General features: G+C 40.1%; 1 protein-coding gene across 3 annotated transcripts in view; it reads left to right on the top strand.

The window, feature by feature from the left end:
* The window catches only part of sugct (succinyl-CoA:glutarate-CoA transferase), a 163,387-nt gene that overhangs the window by 15,370 nt on the left and 129,276 nt on the right, over window positions 1-18,741 (top strand). For all 3 annotated transcript variants that reach the window (XM_029661577.2, XM_029661578.2, XM_029661579.2), the window contains exons 7-8: window positions 3,224-3,315; window positions 3,979-4,122. In XM_029661577.2, coding sequence (XP_029517437.1) covers window positions 3,224-3,315; window positions 3,979-4,122 — 236 coding nt within the window. The remainder of the gene's footprint in view (window positions 1-3,223; window positions 3,316-3,978; window positions 4,123-18,741) is intronic.

Below are 18,741 nucleotides of genomic sequence, written 5' to 3'. Positions count from 1 at the left end.
CCCAGATACGTCAGATGTGGTGAGTTGGTTTAAGATTTGCCATTTTATTCCCTGTGGTAAGGAAAGCAATGACTTGCAGATCGTTTTAATTTCCCCAAGTCTTGTTGGAAGGTGACTTATGTTGCCAAATTTCCAAGCCCACTTTCTTGTTAAATGCTGGAGACATTACCCACGAGGCCTTGGTAAATTGTGGATGGTAAACACTACAGTGAAATTGGAAAGATTTACAATGCTCATGTTGAAATGTTTAATTTAGCTGGATTTAGAAAACTTCCTTTTGTGAATCTGTAACTAATGTGTTTTGATTAGGTTCATGTGGCCTTTGCCTCATAAACCATTTGAGTTTTTTGATGTCTCCAGATATTTATAGAATAGCTTTTTCAACCTTATTTATATCCATACACAGTTTTCAATTTCAAAGTTTTAAGTGTTCTGATCTTTAATTTGAGCAGACCTCCTAGCTCTTTTTTTCAGTATTAAGCCATTAAAGTTCCAGGATAAGACACACTTTTAGGAAAATAAACATTTTATCCACCCCTATTTTTGATTTCCCTTCTTAGCTTTATGCTGCAATCAAGTGAAAAGGAAACCATTTATGCCTGTGACAGTGTAAAATACATTTTAGTTCACTTAATGAACGTGCTTGCTTTATGTGCAGTGAGCCTCTTGCAATGATGTCATCATTTGATTTATTTTTGCTTATTGGTTGATTGCCTTGGAAAAATTTAGTGACCTCATGGCAATTTTGAGTAGCCATATTTTATTATGATTTTTTAAAAATCTAAGCAATAACACATGGAGTATGATTGCTTATGTAATCTTTCAGATCCCAGTGATGGCGCATATCGGCAGTCCCACTCAAGGAAACGACTTAAGACAGAGTGCCCACTTTGCAAAAGACTCGGCAGTTTTAGTGTCAGAAGTGGTTGAAATCTTCCAATATATTTAGCCTGCTGTTTCTAAAAACGACAAACTGTAGCCTTGCATGTTATGTCCTTGCTTCAATGGCATTGTCACCCAAAAATATACACTGCTTAATAGAATATTGTGTATTTCTTTTTCTTAAAAGGGTTACGCAGACACACATAGTCAAGCTATGTTGTGACCTCTGTACAGGATGCTTAGCTCCTTACAAAACATGGCTTAAACACTTTGTGGCCACACGTCTGCTCAGTTTTTTCCAAGAATCTAATTCGAAGACCGTGAAATATGATTCGATTTTTTTATTATTATTTTTCTCCCCCTGGAGTGCTTATTTTGATTGGGCTGCAGTGGCAGCGTAGTACACGTAAACACTCCTGATTTTCTTCTGCAATGTCTTTTTTTTGGCCTCAATCAAACAAGACCAATATTCCTTTTCCCTGTTTTAGTTAGTTCGTGTTATGCAACATACTGTATGTTTTCAATATATTCTTTAAAAAACATCTATGTCTGCATAAGGTGGGACCTTGTAAGCTAAAAGTTACTTGCTATTATTGAATTAATTACGTCTTGAGCTGACACATCTTAGTCCCTGAAATCGGATAGTAGGCTGTTTATAGAAAAAAAATGATTTTATTTTTATTGTACTATATAAAACTGTCAGAAATATAAGTATGACATTTTTCAGCTGTGCTTCAAATTATGTGCATTATACTGTAGTACAGTGGATGTCAGCGATACTACATGACCTAGTTTCATAAGAATCCCTGCTAAATGTCTGAAGCTCATGTGATTTCCATATTTCTGTGTCAGGCAGAGAGAAATGCAAGATAAAGTTTTACTCGTCTGTTCTGGGGGAATAGAAAAACATGCATTTCGTCTCTGTAGGAATTTATATTTATTTACCCCCCAGACTTCTTGAAGGTAGATTCCGCTATATGACGTCTCTACTGTATCTATCTTTTAAAATAATTTCATAATACATTTTAAAGGTATAAGACAAATAATCCGTCATGTCATGAACCCTCTGTTTGAAATAATATTTGTAAAGGATTCAAAGGGTGAAAATACTTTTTCATTCACATGAATAATTCATATAATTTTTTTATTTGATATTCAAGATTTTTATAGAAAAAAATAATCATTTGTATCATGTATTTTAGCCTGTGCTGTGCCAATCCAGTAAGTCTTATACAAATATGGACTACAGCTCCCAAGCTTTCTGTAGATATAAGGGTTTACTAGTCTATTCTTTATGGCCCTCTCTATACTTCCCGGAATAGCAAATATTGGTTAAAATCACTCCAAGGCTGTCAGCTCAAGATTATATTTGCACAGTGTTGACACGGGACAACAGAGTTGCAATTGTGTTTACTTTATGTAAAGGGGTTAATTATTTAGTGTGACTTTTCATAGGGGTTAATACCATGCTGCTGCTGTATAGTACAGAGGGGTTAGATGGTTTGTGTGTGTTTCACATTGGGGTAAAACATTTCTGCCATGATATAGAGGTGGAAAGGTTTCGTGCTGAGGCTACGATGTGACCTTTTTGGGGGCGACCCAACCAAATTCACATAGACATGTGAATTATAGATATGTCATTATCGTTGAAAGCAAGTCTAAGAAGTGGTAGATCTGTTCTATCTGTGCTATTTCTATGCTTTTAGTTATTAGTGGCAATATGTAACTTTTTGGGAGATGCTGACCAAATGCACATAGAAATGTAAGTTATAGATCTACCACTCTACTTGAAACCAAGTCTAAGAAACGGTAGAGCTGTTCTATATGCACTATTTTTATGCTTCCCATTCTTAAGTTTTGTTTTCACTTCCTTTTATTTTTGTACACCAGCTTCAAACAGCTGAAAAAACAACATTTCTGGTTATGGAAAATATATCTTTCACAGCGGTTTTGATGGTACAATGATTATCTACACTTTACTTGCTTATTTTGTCACATAAACTGAAATTAGGTGAACTATTAAAAGTTTTGGCAACCAGGAAATGGCAGAGTGATTTCTGCATAGTATACTTTAATAACCCATCACTTGTTAGTGTGCTTCTGGCTTAATCTATGAGCATGATCAGTTGGCTCTAGGATTCGAACTAGCGACCTTTTGGTTACTGGCCCAACGCTCTTAACCGCTAGGCTACCTGCCACCCTAATATTCGTAGAATTAAGCAATAAGGCGTGAGGTGCATGATTTATTGTAAATATTCCATGGCCTAGGGGTGTTCTTAGGCATGAAGCCAAAGTCCTGCTATGGGAAGGTCATAAAGTGTGTGTGTGTGTTGGTTCCAAGGCTATGGACAAACTGGGCCGCTGTCCCAGCGACCAGGGTATGACTCAATCGCCTCTGCTGTCTCTGGCATGATGCACATCACCGGCCCTGAGGTGAGTATTTTTCTCTCCCCGATATATACATAGTGTACAAAACATTAGGAACACCTTCCTAATATTGAGTTGCACCCCTTGGGCATGGACTCTACAAGGTGTCGAAAGCGTTCCACAGGGATGCTGGCCCATGCTGACTCCAATGCTTCCCACAGTTCTGTCAAGTTGGCTGGATGTCCTTTGGGTGGTGGAGCCAATCTTGATACACGCAGTAAACTGTTGAGCATTAAAAACCCAGTAGCGTTGCCGCTCTTGTTGTTTTGCACATACACAATCCATGTATGAGTTGTTTCAAGGCTTCAAAATGATTCTTTAACCTGTCTCCTCTTCATCTACACTGATTTAAAGTGGATTTAACAAGTGACATCAGTAATGCTGACCTGGTCAGTCTATGTCATGGAAAGAACAGGTGTTCGTAATGTTTTGTATGCTCGCTGTACATTGTTTTCAACATACATATTTTACTTTTTACTTTGACATACGTGACTACATTGTTTATTTTTAAAGTAATTATAACTCGCCTTGTCCTCACCTGGGATTTTAACTCACAACTCATCCATACAAAGATTTATACATTCACTATTGTAAGTTGCTTTGGATGGAAGTCTGCTTAATGGTTTCTCAATATATATATATATTTTTTTTACTTGCTCTGTTGCGCAGGATGGGGACCCAGTTAGGCCGGGCGTCGCAATGACTGACCTGGCCACAGGACTCTATGCCCACGGAGCCATCATGGCCGCCCTGCTGCAGTGTCACAGGACAGGAAGGGGTGTTCACATTGACTGCAACCTGCTTTCCACCCAGGTAACTCACGTTTACCACCAGTCTGGTTGAATCCAGTCTCTTAATAATATAATACTCTTGAATGATATGGCAAAATGAAGATTTCTGCCTAAATAGACATACCCAAAAGTAATAACTTGTAATGCTGCATAGTTTTAGAAAGGTCTGGAACTCACCTTTCTGGTAAAAATAGTTATAAATTGCTGAGGTGCACTCACTTTTGAAGACTAGCTCAAGGACATAGTACAAATATGATAAAAATATGAAAAATCATGTGATTTTTTCCCCTATTCAGTCAGTGGGGCAATAGAGCTTGAAACGATTGAAATGTTTTCTAAATATAGTAACAATCAAATTATAAATGACTTACTGTAATATTTCACCTTTTGTATAACTGTAAAATAAATATGATAATATTTAGTGACAGTACAATATTGGCACTTTCATTTAACTTGACGACAGAGACTGTAATGCCAAACGTCTCCTGAGCGGCATTGAGACACCATTCAAATGTGTGCAGACTCGTTACAACTTAAGCTTTAAGCACAAAGTGATTTCATCCATCTGTGACCAAGAGACGGACGATGTGCAAGTATTTCTACCTGCACATCATCATCTGCACATCTATCACTCCAGTGTTAATGCTAAATTGTAATTATTTCGCCACTATGGCCTATTTATTGCCTTACCTCCCTTATCTTACTACATTTGCACACACTGTATATATATTTTTCTCTTGTGTTATTGACTGTACATTTGTTTATTCTATGTGTAACTCTGTGTTGTTTTTTGTCACAATGCTTCACTTTATTTTGGCCAGGTCGCAGTTGTAAATTAGAACTTGTTCTCAACTAGCGGACCTGGTTATATAAAGGTGAAATAAAAATAAGAGAAAGTTACAGAAGCCCTGAAGCCCAATGCAAAAAAAAAAAAAAAAAAACGTACTCTTGGAATGATCTTTTTTGAACAACTTAGTATCTCGCTTGAACGGCTTAGTATCTGGTTCGAATGACTAAGTCATTTGAACAACTTAATTGTTCTTTTGTCTAATTCGATCTAATTTGTTATACAGGTTGTTTATTTAAAAAAATAATCTGTTTGAATTATGCTCTGCTCCACTTTCCCACTTACAAACTCTGCCATTCAAAGCAGACCTGCTTTAGGCTATCAAAGAACTGTCAATGAATAATCATATCAGTGTATGGAATACGTTAATTAATGGCTGCAGCAATCATTACATGGTTTGACAAGCTGCATAACAAAATTATTATAGGACAAAACAACAATTAAGTCGTTCAAACGAGATGACTTAGTATCTTTTATATATTATATATTCTATTTTTAACTAAGTTGTTCGAACAAGATACTAAGTTATTCAAATGAGAATTCCAAGAGTATATTTGTATTTATTTTTTGGCTTTTGATTTCAGGGCTTCTGTGAAAGGGATATTTGTTTCAATTCTACAAAATTATTTTGTGTGTTTTCTTTTTGAGAGCTATAAATCTGCCTGAGAACATCCCAGCAAAATGAAATTACTATCGTTACGTCTGCTACACTCTCCCATTTCATATGCACTATTGCAAGCACAGCTGTGAGTTTCGCAGGCATGATCCCTTAAAATAGCACATTTGAATCGTGACAACCAGCGCTTTTAAGGAACAACACAACAGTAGAGGTAGTATGCATGGAAATAATTAACTGTATTTACAGTGCCTTCAGAAAATATTCACACCCCTTGACATTTTCCACATTTTGTGTTACAGCCTGAATTTAAAATAGTTTAAATTTAGATTTTTTTTGCATGGACTTACTCTGTGTGCAATAAGTGTTTTTAACATGATTTTTGAAATACTACCTCATCTCTGTACCTCACACATATACAATAATCTTTAAGATTCTCAGTCGAGCAGTGAATTTCAAACACCGATTGAACCACAAAGACCAGGGAGGTTTTCCAATTCCTCGCAAATAAGGGAAGCTATTGGTACTAGAAATATTGAGGCGTATTTCCTAACTCAGTTTCCGGAGAGGAAGGAAACCACTCAGGGATTTCACCATGAGGCCAATGGTGTCTTTAAAACAGTTGCAGAGTGTAATGGCTGTGATAGGAGAAAACTGAGTATGGATCAACAACACTGTAGTTTTACACAATACTAACCTGATTGACAGAGTGAAAACAAGGAAGCCTGTACAGAATAAATCAATTCTAAACATCCAACAAGGCACTAAAGCAATACTGCAATCAATTTGGCAAAGTAATTTAACTTAAATCTGTTTGAAAATCTATGTCTAGACCGGAAAAATGGTTGTTTAGCAATGATCAATAACTAATTGGACGGCGCTTGAAGAATTTTTAAAAGAATAATGGGAAAATGTTGCACAATCCTGGTGTGGAAAGCTCTTAGACATACCCAGAAAGACTCACAGCTGTAATCGCTGCCAAAGGTGATTCTAACATGTATTGACTCGGTGTTGAATACTTATCTCATTTACATTTTTTCTTTGACAGATAGTACAGATAGTCTCTAAGGTGCAGCTAGGATTAGCTGTTCAGCAGTCTGATGGCCTGGTGGTAGAAGTTGTCTTGGAGCCTGTTGGTCCGAGACCCAATGCACCGATACAGTCCGTGGCTCGGAAGACTGGAGTCCTTGTCGATCTTTTGGGCCTTCCTCGCCTGGTGTAGATGTACTGGAAGCCAGACAGCTCACTCCCAGTGATGTATTAGGCCGTCCGCACCACCCTCTGTAGAGCCTTCCAGTTGAGGGCGGTGCAGTTGCCGTACCAGGAAGTGATGCAGTCGGTCGAGATGATCTTGATTGTGCATCTGTAGAACTTCTTGAGGATCCGAGGGCCCATGCTGAATTTCTTCAGCTTCTGTTGCACCTTCTTCACCACAGAGAAGCATTTATCTTGGCACCACTCTGCCAGGGCCCTTCCTGTTGGCTGTCCCGACATTGTCGGCGATCAGGCCGACTACCTTCATGTCTGCAAACTTAATGATGGTGTTTGAGTCGTGCATGGCCACGCAGTCGTGGGTGTGCAGGGAGCAGGGTTGAATATTTTCCCTGTATTTTGCAAATGTTCCATCCGTAGAAGAAATCACTTTTCTCCCAGGTAACCCGGTATTTCTCCCCAAAACCAGAAGTGTCATTCAAAAGCATTATAAAGTATATAAATAGGCCTATGTCTGAATTAGTTTCGAGCTTTGATCGAAAGTTCAAGCCTAATGCTACCTGAGCATGGTGAGCCATACATTAAATAAAACATTTTAACACTACATTAAAGATATTTAATGAGCTCATGCCCCAAAAAAGCCCAAATGATTGTGCCGTTATCCAATACATACAGTGCCTTCGGAAAGTATTCAGACCTCTTGACTTTTTCCACATTTTGTTATGTTACAGCCTTATTATAAAATGGATTAAATAGTTATTGTTCCTCTTCAATCTACACACAATACCCCATAATGACAAAGCCAAAACAGGTTTTTAGACATTTTTGTGAATGTATTGAAAACGGAATAATCACAGTTTACACAAGTATTCAAGCCCTTTACTCAGTACTTTGTTAAAGCACCTTTGACAACAATTACAGCCTCTAGTTGTCTTGGGTATGACGCTACAAGCTTGGCACACCTGTATTTGGGGAGTTTCTCCCATTCTTCTCTACAGACACTCTCAAGCTCTGTCAGGTTGGATGGGGAGCGTCACTGCACAGCTAATTTTCAGGTCTCTCCAGAGATGTTCGATTGGGTTCAAGTCCGTGCTCTGGCTGTGCCACTCAAGGACATTCAGAGACTTGTCCCGAAGCCACTCTGTGTTATCTTCGCTGAGTGATTAGGGTCGTTGTCCTGTTGGAAGGTGAACCTTCACCCCAGTCTGTGGTCCTGAGTGCCATGGAGCAGATTTTCATCAAGGATCTCGCTGTACTTTGCTCCGTTCATCTTCCCTCAATCCTGACTAGTCTCCCAGTTCATACCGCTGTAAAACATCCCCACAGCATGATGCTGCCACCACCATACTTAACTGTAGGTATGGTGCCGAGTTTCCTCCAGGCATGACGCTTGGCAGTCAGGCCAAAGAGTTCAATATTGGTTTCATCAGACAAGAGAATCTTGTTTCTCATGGTCCGTGTCCTTTTAGGTGTCTTTTGGCAATCTCCAAGCGGCTGTCATGTGCCTCTTTACAGAGGAGTTGCTTCTCTGGCTACTCTGCCATAAAGGCCTGATTTGGTGGAGTGCTGCAGACGGTTGTCCTTCTGGAAGGTTCTCCCATCTCCTCAGAGGAACTCTGGAGTTCTGTCAGAGTGACCTGGTTCTTGGTCACCTCCTTGACCAAGGCCCTTCTCCCCTGATTGCTCAGTTTGGCCGGGGGATGGAGACCACTGTGTTCTTGGGCACCTTCAATGTTGCAGAAAGTTTTGGTACCCTTCCCCAAATCTGTGCATTTACACAATCCTGTCTAGTTGATCTGCCGACAATTCCTTCGCCCTCATGACTCTTTTGCTCTGACATGCACTGTCAATTGTGGGACCTTATATAGACAGGTGTGTGCCTTTCCAAATCATGTCCAATCAATTTCAATTTACCATAGGTGGACTCCAATCAAGTTGTAGAAACATCTCAAGGATGATCAATGGAAACAAAATGCGACTGAGCTCAATTTCAAGTCTCATATAAAAGGGTCTCAGTACTCATGTAAGTATTTGTTTTTTATTTGTAATAAATTTGCAAACATTTCTTGACCTGTTTTCGCTTTTTACATTATGGGGTATCATTTGTAGAATGATGAATTTAAAAAAAAATCTATTTTAGAATAAGGCTGTAATGTAACAATGTGGGAAAAGTGTGTAGACAGCCGTGATACAAACTGATGTGAATTCTCTCGTGAGATAATGTGGTCAGCATTTGATCGTGATGTGTTCCAGGTCAGGAGAACAGAATGTCTTAAGGGTTTTTACAATACTACAATCACACCATGAGTTGTTGATTATGAAACATACCCCTCCTTTGCTCTTGGTGGAATGAATCCATTCCCGCTAAGCATATAATTTGAGCCACAAGACCAAAGAAGAAAGCGATACTTGGAACATACATAAATAATCTCTGAATGACTGTGTAAGCAAATCTTTTTTTGCTGTCTGACCATATGCTGTTTTATTTCATTGGATGTTTAAGAGATCAAATCAATTTGTCACATGCGCCGAATACAATAGGTGTAGACCTTACAGTGAAATGCTTACTTACAAGCCCTTAACCAACAATTCAGTTTTAAGAAAAATACCCCAAAAAATATTTTAAATAAAAGTAACATAATTAAAGAGCAGCAGTAAAATATCAATAGTGAGGCTAGATACAAGGGGTACTAGTACAGAGTCAATGTGCGTGGGCATAGAAGCCTCTTGGACCTAGACTTGGCACTCTGGTACGGCTTGCCGTGCGGTAGCAGAGAGAACAGTCTATGACTAGGTTGACTGGAATCTTTGACCATTTTTAGGGCCTTCCTCTGACACCGCCTGGTATAGAGCCCCTGGATGTCAGGAAGCTTGGCCCCAGTGATGTACTGGGCTGTACACACTACCCTCTGTAGTAGAGGTCGAACGATTTATGATTTTTTTTAACGCCGATACCGATTTATTGGAGGACCAAAAAAAAGCCGATACCGATTAATCTGACAATTTATTTAAAAAATAAATAAAATGTATTTGAATGAATGCTTACGAGCCTGCTGCTGCCTACCACTGCTCAGTCAGACTGCTCTATCAAATATCAAATTATAGACTTAATTATAACATAATAACACACAGAAATACGAGCCTTAGGTCATTAATATGTTCAAATCCAGAAACTATAAAATAAAACGTTTATTCATTCAGTGAAATACGGAAACGTTCCGTATTTTATCTAACGGCTGGCATCCATAAATATTCTAAATATTAATATTCCTGTTACATTGCACAACCTTCAATGTTATGTCATAATTACGTAAAATTCTGGCAAATTAGTTAGCAACGAGCCAGGCGGCCCAAACTGTTGCATATACCCTGACTCTGCGTACAATTAACGCAAGAGAAGTGACACAATTTCCCTAGTTTAATATTGCCTGCTAACATTAATTTCTTTTAACTAAATATGCAGGTTTAAAAATATATACTTCTGCGTATTGATTTTAAGAAAGGCATTGATGTTTATGGTTAGGTACATTTGTGCAACGATTTGCACACGCTTTTGTTAAATCATCCCCCGATTGGCGAAGTTGGCTGTCTTTGTTAGGAAGAAATAGTCTTCACAGTTGGAAACGAGCCAGGTGGCCCAAACTGCTGCATATACCCTGACTCTGTTGCACAGAATGCAAGAGAAGTGACACAATTTCCCTTGTTAAATGAAATTCAAATCAAATCAAAGTTTATTTGTCACGTGCGCCGAATACAACAGGTGTAAACCTTACAGTGAAATGCTTACTTACAGGCTCTAACCAATGGTGCAAAAAAAAGTATGCGTGTGTGTGTGTGTACGTAAGTAAAGAAATAAAACAACAGTAAAAAAAACATTTGAAAAAAGAGTATCAAGGCTATATACAGACACCTGTTAGTCAGGCTTATTGAGGTAGTATGTACATGTAGGCATCGTTAAAGTGACCATGCATATATTATGAACAGAGTGTAGCAGAAGCGTAAAAAGATGGGTTGGCGGGTGGTGGGACACAATGCAGAAAGCCCGGTTAGCCAATTTATGTAGTATATACATGAATGTATAGTTAAAGTGACAATGCATATAAGATAAACAGAGAGTAGCAGCAGCGTAAAAGAGGGGTTGGGGGGGGGGTCACACAATGCAAATAGTCCGGGTAACCATTTGGTTACCTCTTCAGGAGTCTTATGACTTGGGGGTAAAAACTGTTGAGAAGCCTTTTTGTCCTAGACTTGGCACTCCGGTACCGCTTGCCATGCGGTAGTAGAGAGAACAGTCTATGACTGGGGTGGCTGGGGTCTTTGACAATTTTTAGGGCCTTCCTCTGACACCGCCTGGTGTAGAGGTCCTGGATGGCAGGCAGCTTTGCCCCAGTGATGTACTGGGCCATCCGCACTACCCTCTGAAGTGCCTTGCGGTCGGAGGCCGAGCAATTGCCGTACCAGGCAGTGATGCAACCGGTCAGGATGCTCTCGATGTTGCAGCTGTAGAACCTTTAAAGGATCTCAGGACCCATGCCAAATCATTTTAGTTTCCTGAGGGGGAAAGGCTTTGTCATGCCCTCTTCACGACTGTCTTGGTGTGTTTGGACCAATCTAGTTTGTTGTTGATGTGGACACCAAGGAATTTGAAGCTCTCAACCTGCTCCAATACAGCCCCGTCAATGAGAATGGGGACGTGCTCGGTGCTCCTTTTTCTGTTGACCACAATCATCTCCTTGGTCTTGGTTACGTTGAGGGATAGGTTGTTATTGTTGTTATTCTGGCACCACCCGGCCAGGTCTCTGACTTCCTCCCTATAGGCTGTCTCGTCGTTGTCGGTGATCAGGCCTACCACTGTTGTGTCGTCAGCAAACTTAATGGTGGTGTTGGAGTCGTGCCTGGCCATGCAGTCGTGGGTGAACAGGGAGTACAGGAGGGGACTGAGCAAGCACCCCTGGGGAGCTCCAGTGTTGAGGATCAGCGTGGCAGATGTGTTGCTGCCTACCCTCACCACCTGGGGGCGGCCCGTCAGGAAGTCCAGGATCCAGTTGCAGAGTGAGGTGTTTAGTCCCAGGATCCTTAGCTTGGTAATGAGCTTTGAGGGTACTATGGTGTTGAACACTGAGCTGTAGTCAATGAACAACATTCTCACATAGGCGTTCCTTTTGTCCAGGCGGGAAAGGGCAGTGTGGAGTGCAATAGAGATTGCATCATCTGTGGATCTGTTTGGGCGGTATGCAAATTGGAGTGGGTCTAGGGTTTCTGGGATAATGGTGTTGATGTGAGCCATTACCACCCTTTCAAAGCACTTTATGGCTAAGGACGTGAGTGCTACAGGTCTGTAGTCATTTAGGCAGGTTGCCTTTGTGTTCTTGGGCACAGGGACTATGGTGGTCTGCTTGAAGCATGTTGGTATTACAGACTCAACCAGGGACATGTTGAAAATTTCAGTGAAGACACCCGCCAGTTGGTCAGCACATGCCCGGAGCACACGTCCTGGTAATCCGTCTGGCCCCACAGCCTTGTGTATGTTGACCTGTTTAAAGATCTTACTCACGTCGGCTACGGAGAGCGTGATCACACAGTCATCCGGAACAGCTGATGCTGTCATGCATGCCTCAGTGTTGCTTGTCTCGAAGCGAGCATAGAAGTGATTTAGCTCGTCTGGTAGGCTCGTGTCACTGGGCAGCTCGTGGCTGTGCTTCCCTTTGTAGTCTGTAATAGTTTGCAAGCCCTGCCACATCCGACTAGCGTCGGAGCCGGTGTAGTATGATTCAATCTTAGCCCTGTTTTGACGCTTTGCCTGTTTGATGGTTCGTCGCAGGGCATAGCAGGATTTCTTGTAAGCTTCCGGGTTAGAGTCCTGCTCCTTGAAAGCGGAAGCTCTACCCTTTATCTCAGTGCAGATGTTGCCTGTAATCCATGGCTTCTGGTCGAGGTATGTACGTACTGTCACTGTGGGGAAGACGTCATCGATGCACTTATTGATGATGCCAATGACTGATGTGGTGTACTCATTAATGCCATCGGAAGAATCCCGGAACATATTCCAGTCTGTGCTAGCAAAATAGTCCTGGAGCTTACCATCTGCTTCATCTGACCACTTTTTTTATTGACCGAGTCACAGGTGCCTCCTGCTTGTAAGCAGGAATCAGGAGGATAGAATTATGGTCAGATTTTCCAAATTAATGGCGAGGGAGAGCTTTGTCTCTGTGTGTGGAGTAACGGTGGTTTAGAATTATTTTCCCTCTGGTTGTACATTTAACATGCTGGTAGAAGTTAGGTAAAACTGATTTAATTTTCCCTGCATTCAAGTCCCTGGCCACTAGGAGCGCCGCCTCTGGATGAGCGTTTTCCTGTTTGCTTTTGGTCATATACAGCTCATTGAGTGCGGTCTTAGTGCCAGCATCAGTTTGTGGTGGTAAATAGATCGCTATGAAGAATATAGATGAGAACTCTCTTGGTAGATAGTGTGGTCTACAGCTTATCATGAGATACTCTACCTCAGGCAAGCAAAACCTTGAGAATTCCTTAGATATCGTGCACCAGCTGTTTTATCCTGCCGATAGTGTATAACCCGCCAGCTGTATGTTATTCATGTCGTCGTTCAGCCACGACTGTGAAACATAAGATATTAGCGTTTTTAATGTCCTGTTGGTAGGCTATATGTATATATATGTATATGTATATGTATTTCGTCCATTTTATTATTCAGCGATTGTACGTTGGCCAATAGTACTGATGGCAAAGGCAGATTAGCTACTCATCGCCAGATCATCACAAGGCACCCCAATCTCCTTCCGCGATACCTTCATCTCTTTCTCCTGCGAATGACGGGGATGAGGGCCGTTCGGGTGTCTGTTGTAAATCCCTCTCGTCGACTCATTAAAGAATAATTCTTCATCCAATTCAAGGTGAGTAATTGCTGTTTTGATGTCCAGAAGCTATTTTCGGTCATAAGAGACCGTAGCAGCAACATAATGTACAAAATAAGTTAGAAACAATGTGAAAAAACAAACAAAATAGCACTGTTGGTTAAAAGCGCATAAAACGGCAGCCATCCCCTTCCCCACTTCAGTCTGACCTAACACTTTCTATTTTCTGAACTGTGTCGGATGTCCTCAAAGGTGCTATTTTGGTGGTACCTACACTATTCAGTGCTTGTTTTCTCACAAACTGAAATTTAGCAAACTGCAGATTTTTAACAACCAGGAAATGAGCTATTTCCACTAGATAACACAGCCACAAAGTCAGAACGCTTTCTCAGTTTTACAACCGATGTTGCTCCGGTGGGAGAAATTAATAGGCAAATATTACAGCTTAATCTCAACACTGGCGGATAAGTAATACTGTGAAACACTGTCATTCCACTGTTAATGAAATAATGTTGTGGACATTTTCTGTAATTACAATGCAAAAAAAAAAATGTGTTGGTGCTTTTTGATAACTATTCAGTTAGGAAATGTCCTATGATGTATTTCTTGAAGAAACAAATATTTTGTAGTAAATAAATTCATCATATTTTGTGAATATTTTTATACAAAATACATGGTATGTTTCTCCCCACAGCCAGCAGCAACATTAAGCAACATTAAGCTGCTCTTAAGCAGCTACACAGTAAGATTTGGCCATGCACAACCTTTGTTCCACCGTATTGTTTGTGCCCACAATCTTTCTGGTCCTATATAATTCTGAGCAAAACTTGGGTTTTGCTGTTAGGATGACTGTCCATTAGACCCAGTCGCCACAATGCCTGAGATCTGAAAACACTCAGCATACACTAGACCTGATTCAGTGACTATCAATAGAGATTCTGTCTCCTGTTGAGAGCGGAGACCAGACCATTCCGGCGCCAAGAACGTAATTCCATTTAAATCAATGGAGTGTGAAGAACGTCCGCGTTTACATGTCGGCCCGGCACTTGTGTCTCTCCTGACAGCATGTTGCCGTGATCTCTCAGACAGGACGAGTTCAAAGCTGGATCATGTTAGGCTCCTTGGCTGCGTATTCATCTGAGGGATGACACTGTTTCTTTAGGAGAATGGTTTATGTCGTGCTCACGTTTCTCTCACATCGTAACATGGGACCCATGTGACAATTAAGCTCCACTCGGGTACATTGATAAGGCATGCAGAGTAATCGGTCTAAGAAGCAGGCCTTGTTTAAATAGAACTTGATGCTTTTTAAAGTTTCACAAGATGGATCGATTTAATGTAGGCTTAACTGACAGGCAATCAGTGAACTAATTATTCAACTGTCTTGACATTGCTGCAGGGTATCGGTAGATATTTGTTTTGTAGCGGTCTTTACACATTTTGATGGCTATGGTTGCTGTACCCTGGAGGCCCCACTGAAGTTAAGGATCCCCATCCTTCGAATGTGAGCGGTGTCACTTGCACTACTAGGCAAAGAGGACATTTGAGATTTACTGAAGCCTTTACAAATAAATGTCCTCCTGGAACAGTATGAGAGCACATCGTATCATCTTTGTGAAAAATATCTCTATTTTCCTCCCACCAAAGCCTGAAACATTCCAGTGTAACCTTTTCTATTGTCTTATCGTGGCAGGTCGAGGGAAAAGTAAAACTCAACAAATATTTGCGAGGCTGTTTTCTGCAGATTGCAGTTGGATTGAACCAAAATACACAAATTTAAGGGGTTCTTAGGGAACTAACCCTAATTCACCCCTTTCTCACAGCAGATCTGATGTCCTTGTCCTGTGCCATACATCACTTGGCTAGGGACTGTTAAGTCATACAATGCATTCAAAGTATTCACACCCCTTAACCTTTTCTACATGTTGTTGTGTTACAGACTGGAATGGATTAAAAACAGATTCAATTGATATTTTGTCATTGGCCTACATACAATACCCCATAATGTCAAATTATTACAAATGAATTAGAAATGAAACTCTGAAAACCTTGAGTCAAGTATTCAACCCCTTTGTTATGGCAAGCCTAAATAAGTTCAGCTGTAAACATTTGCTTTTTAACAAGTCGCATAATAAGTTGCATGGACTCAATCTCTGTTCAATAATAATGTTTAACATTATTTTAGATTGACTACTTCATCTCTGTACCGCACACATACGATTAACCTAAAGGTCCCTCAGTCAAGCAGTGAATTTCAAACACAGATTCAACCATAAAGACCAGGGAGGTTTTCCAATGTTCGCCAATGGGTAAAAATAAAAATACATTAAATATCCCTTTGAGCATGGTGAAGTTATTAATTACACTTTGGATGCTGTATCAATACACCCAGTCACTACAAAGGTACAGGCCACCTTCCTAACTCAGTTGCCAGAGAGGAAGGAAACCGCTCATGGATTTTGCCATGAGACAGGTTAGAGTTGAATGGCTGTGATAAAACTGAGGATGGATCAACATTGTAGTTACTCCACAATACTAACCTACAGTGCCTTGCGAAAGTATTCGGCCCCCTTGAACTGAAGTGGAACGACTTACCCAGAAAGACTCACAGCTGTAATCACTGCCAAATGTGATTCTAACATGTATTGACTCAGGGGTGTGATTTACTTATGTAAATGAGATATTTCTGTATTTCATTTTCAATAGATTTGCAAAAAAAAAAATATTTCACTTTGTCATTATGGGTTATTGTGTGTCGATGGGGGAGAAAAAGTATACATTTAATCCATTTGAATTCAGGCTGTAACAACAATATGGAATAAGTGAAGGGGTGTGAATACTTTCTGAAGGCCCTGTACATCTGCACCTCAACGGTAGGTTTTCCACGTAATACACTTCTGAGGTACAAGATAAGGAGGTACATATACATCAAATGCAGGTATTAGATTAAGTTCATATATGTGCGCTAGGGAGTGCAGCTTTCACGCAATCAGATGTCATAGAATCATAAATTGGCTATCTACCCACAGTATAAAAACTGCAGTATGCCTCATCTGCGTAACAGGTGATTAAAATGGATGGTATTGTTTTATAAATAGTTTTCAGCTTTTATAAATAAATAAAAATGGGCTATTATTTAAAAATATTTAGTTTTGAACTATTACATTTCAACAGTGTACATTTCAATTTTCAAAGCTGCATTTAGATTTAAACAATTTGTTCCTGCTGAATTTTTGGGGGATTTTGACTCTGATTGTTGATTCCCGCAATTTGGATTTAGTTCAATAGGGGCTTTGATTATTTCCAGGAATCTATGTTAGAGAGTTGACTTGTATTGCCCATTCTCGCTTGTGAGCCTTCATATTGTATCAGACCATGTTGCAGAAATAACCGTTCTGACTCTGTGTCCTTGGATGATACAAATTCCCACAAAGGATGTGGTTTTGGGAGGTAGCTCCAATAATACAATTGTTTGTATCCCTATGTTTTGGGTCAGGGAATTGTTCCTTGGAAGTTTTTATCCACCCTTCATACATTTCTAAATGTATGGTGTTGTGTGTGGATTGTGGTCGATGCATAAAGTCACATCTGAGGCTTTTAGGTCATGGTTGCTGTGGTCGACCCCTGGGCTGCCAGAGATAAATATATTACCCATCCCCTCCATGTCCAATTGTGCATTCCTACTGATGTCTTGTGGCCACAGTAATCTAACCTCTGAGCAATTTGATGGTGGCCGGACATAAACAAGCATAAAGGGATGGCCAATCCAGATGACCTTTTATTCCCAATCCTTTGGCTAAAAGGGTTGCGAGATGCATAATTATCAAACATATTTTTAAAACCTTATTTTTTAAATCATTTTTTGCAACATTTCCACCTGCATGTAGCGCCAACTTTCAATTACATACCAGTAGTAGCAAAGGATTGGAAATCCACGAGAGAACGTTTTAGAACGCAGCGTGATACTGCAAATTACCTTTTTTTTCTTCCCGTGACTAGTCGGTCCAACTGTTGTTTTGTGTACAACTTTGTATATTATGATAGGTTCCCATTCTTGATAGCAAAAATGTTAGCAATACAATTTTGGATCATTATATGAAGGTTAGAAGCAGTACTAAGACATTTCAGGTTGTTCGAAGCAGTGTCTTAAAAAATAAAATGACATTTAAGTTATGGCTAAAATATTACTTATTGCTCCTTTTAATATATATGTATTATATAACTTTTGCATTTATATATAGTGTATTTCCAAATTGAAATGAGACACTTCTGCAATTGGCTATCAGAGTTCGGTGTATATTAAACCAGCGGGTTAAATTTGCCATATAACATATTATACAGTGCCTTGCGAAAGTATTCGGCCCCCTTGAACTTTGCGACCTTTTGCCACATTTCAGGCTTCAAACATAAAGATATAAAACTGTGTTTTTTTGGAAGAATCAACAACAAGTGGGACACAATCATGAAGTGGAACGACATTTATTGGATATTTCAAACTTTTTTAACAAATCAAAAACTGAAAAATTGGGCGTGCAAAATTATTCAGCCCCTTTACTTTCAGTGCAGCAAACTATCTCCAGAAGTTCAGTGAGGATCTCTGAATGATCCAATGTTGACCTAAATGACTAATGATGATAAATACAATCCACCTGTGTGTAATCAAGTCTCCGTATAAATGCACCTGCACTGTGATAGTCTCAGAGGTCCGTTAAAAGCGCAGAGAGCATCATGAAGAACAAGGAACACACCAGGCAGGTCCGAGATACTGTTGTGAAGAAGTTTAAAGCCGGATTTGGATACAAAAAGATTTCCCAAGCTTTAAACATCCCAAGGAGCACTGTGCAAGCGATAATATTGAAATGGAAGGAGTATCATACCACTGCAAATCTACCAAGACCTGGCCGTCCCTCTAAACTTTCAGCTCATACAAGGAGAAGACTGATCAGAGTTGCAGCCAAGAGGCCCATGATCACTCTGGATGAACTGCAGAGATCTACAGCTGAGGTGGGAGACTCTGTCCATAGGACAACAATCAGTCGTATATTGCACAAATCTGGCCTTTATGGAAGAGTGGCAAGAAGAAAGCCATTTCTT

Source organism: Oncorhynchus nerka, linkage group LG6, assembly GCF_034236695.1.
Source record: "Oncorhynchus nerka isolate Pitt River linkage group LG6, Oner_Uvic_2.0, whole genome shotgun sequence".
Lineage (NCBI taxonomy): Eukaryota > Metazoa > Chordata > Actinopteri > Salmoniformes > Salmonidae > Oncorhynchus > Oncorhynchus nerka.
This window is presented reverse-complemented; position numbering and strand designations above follow the sequence as displayed.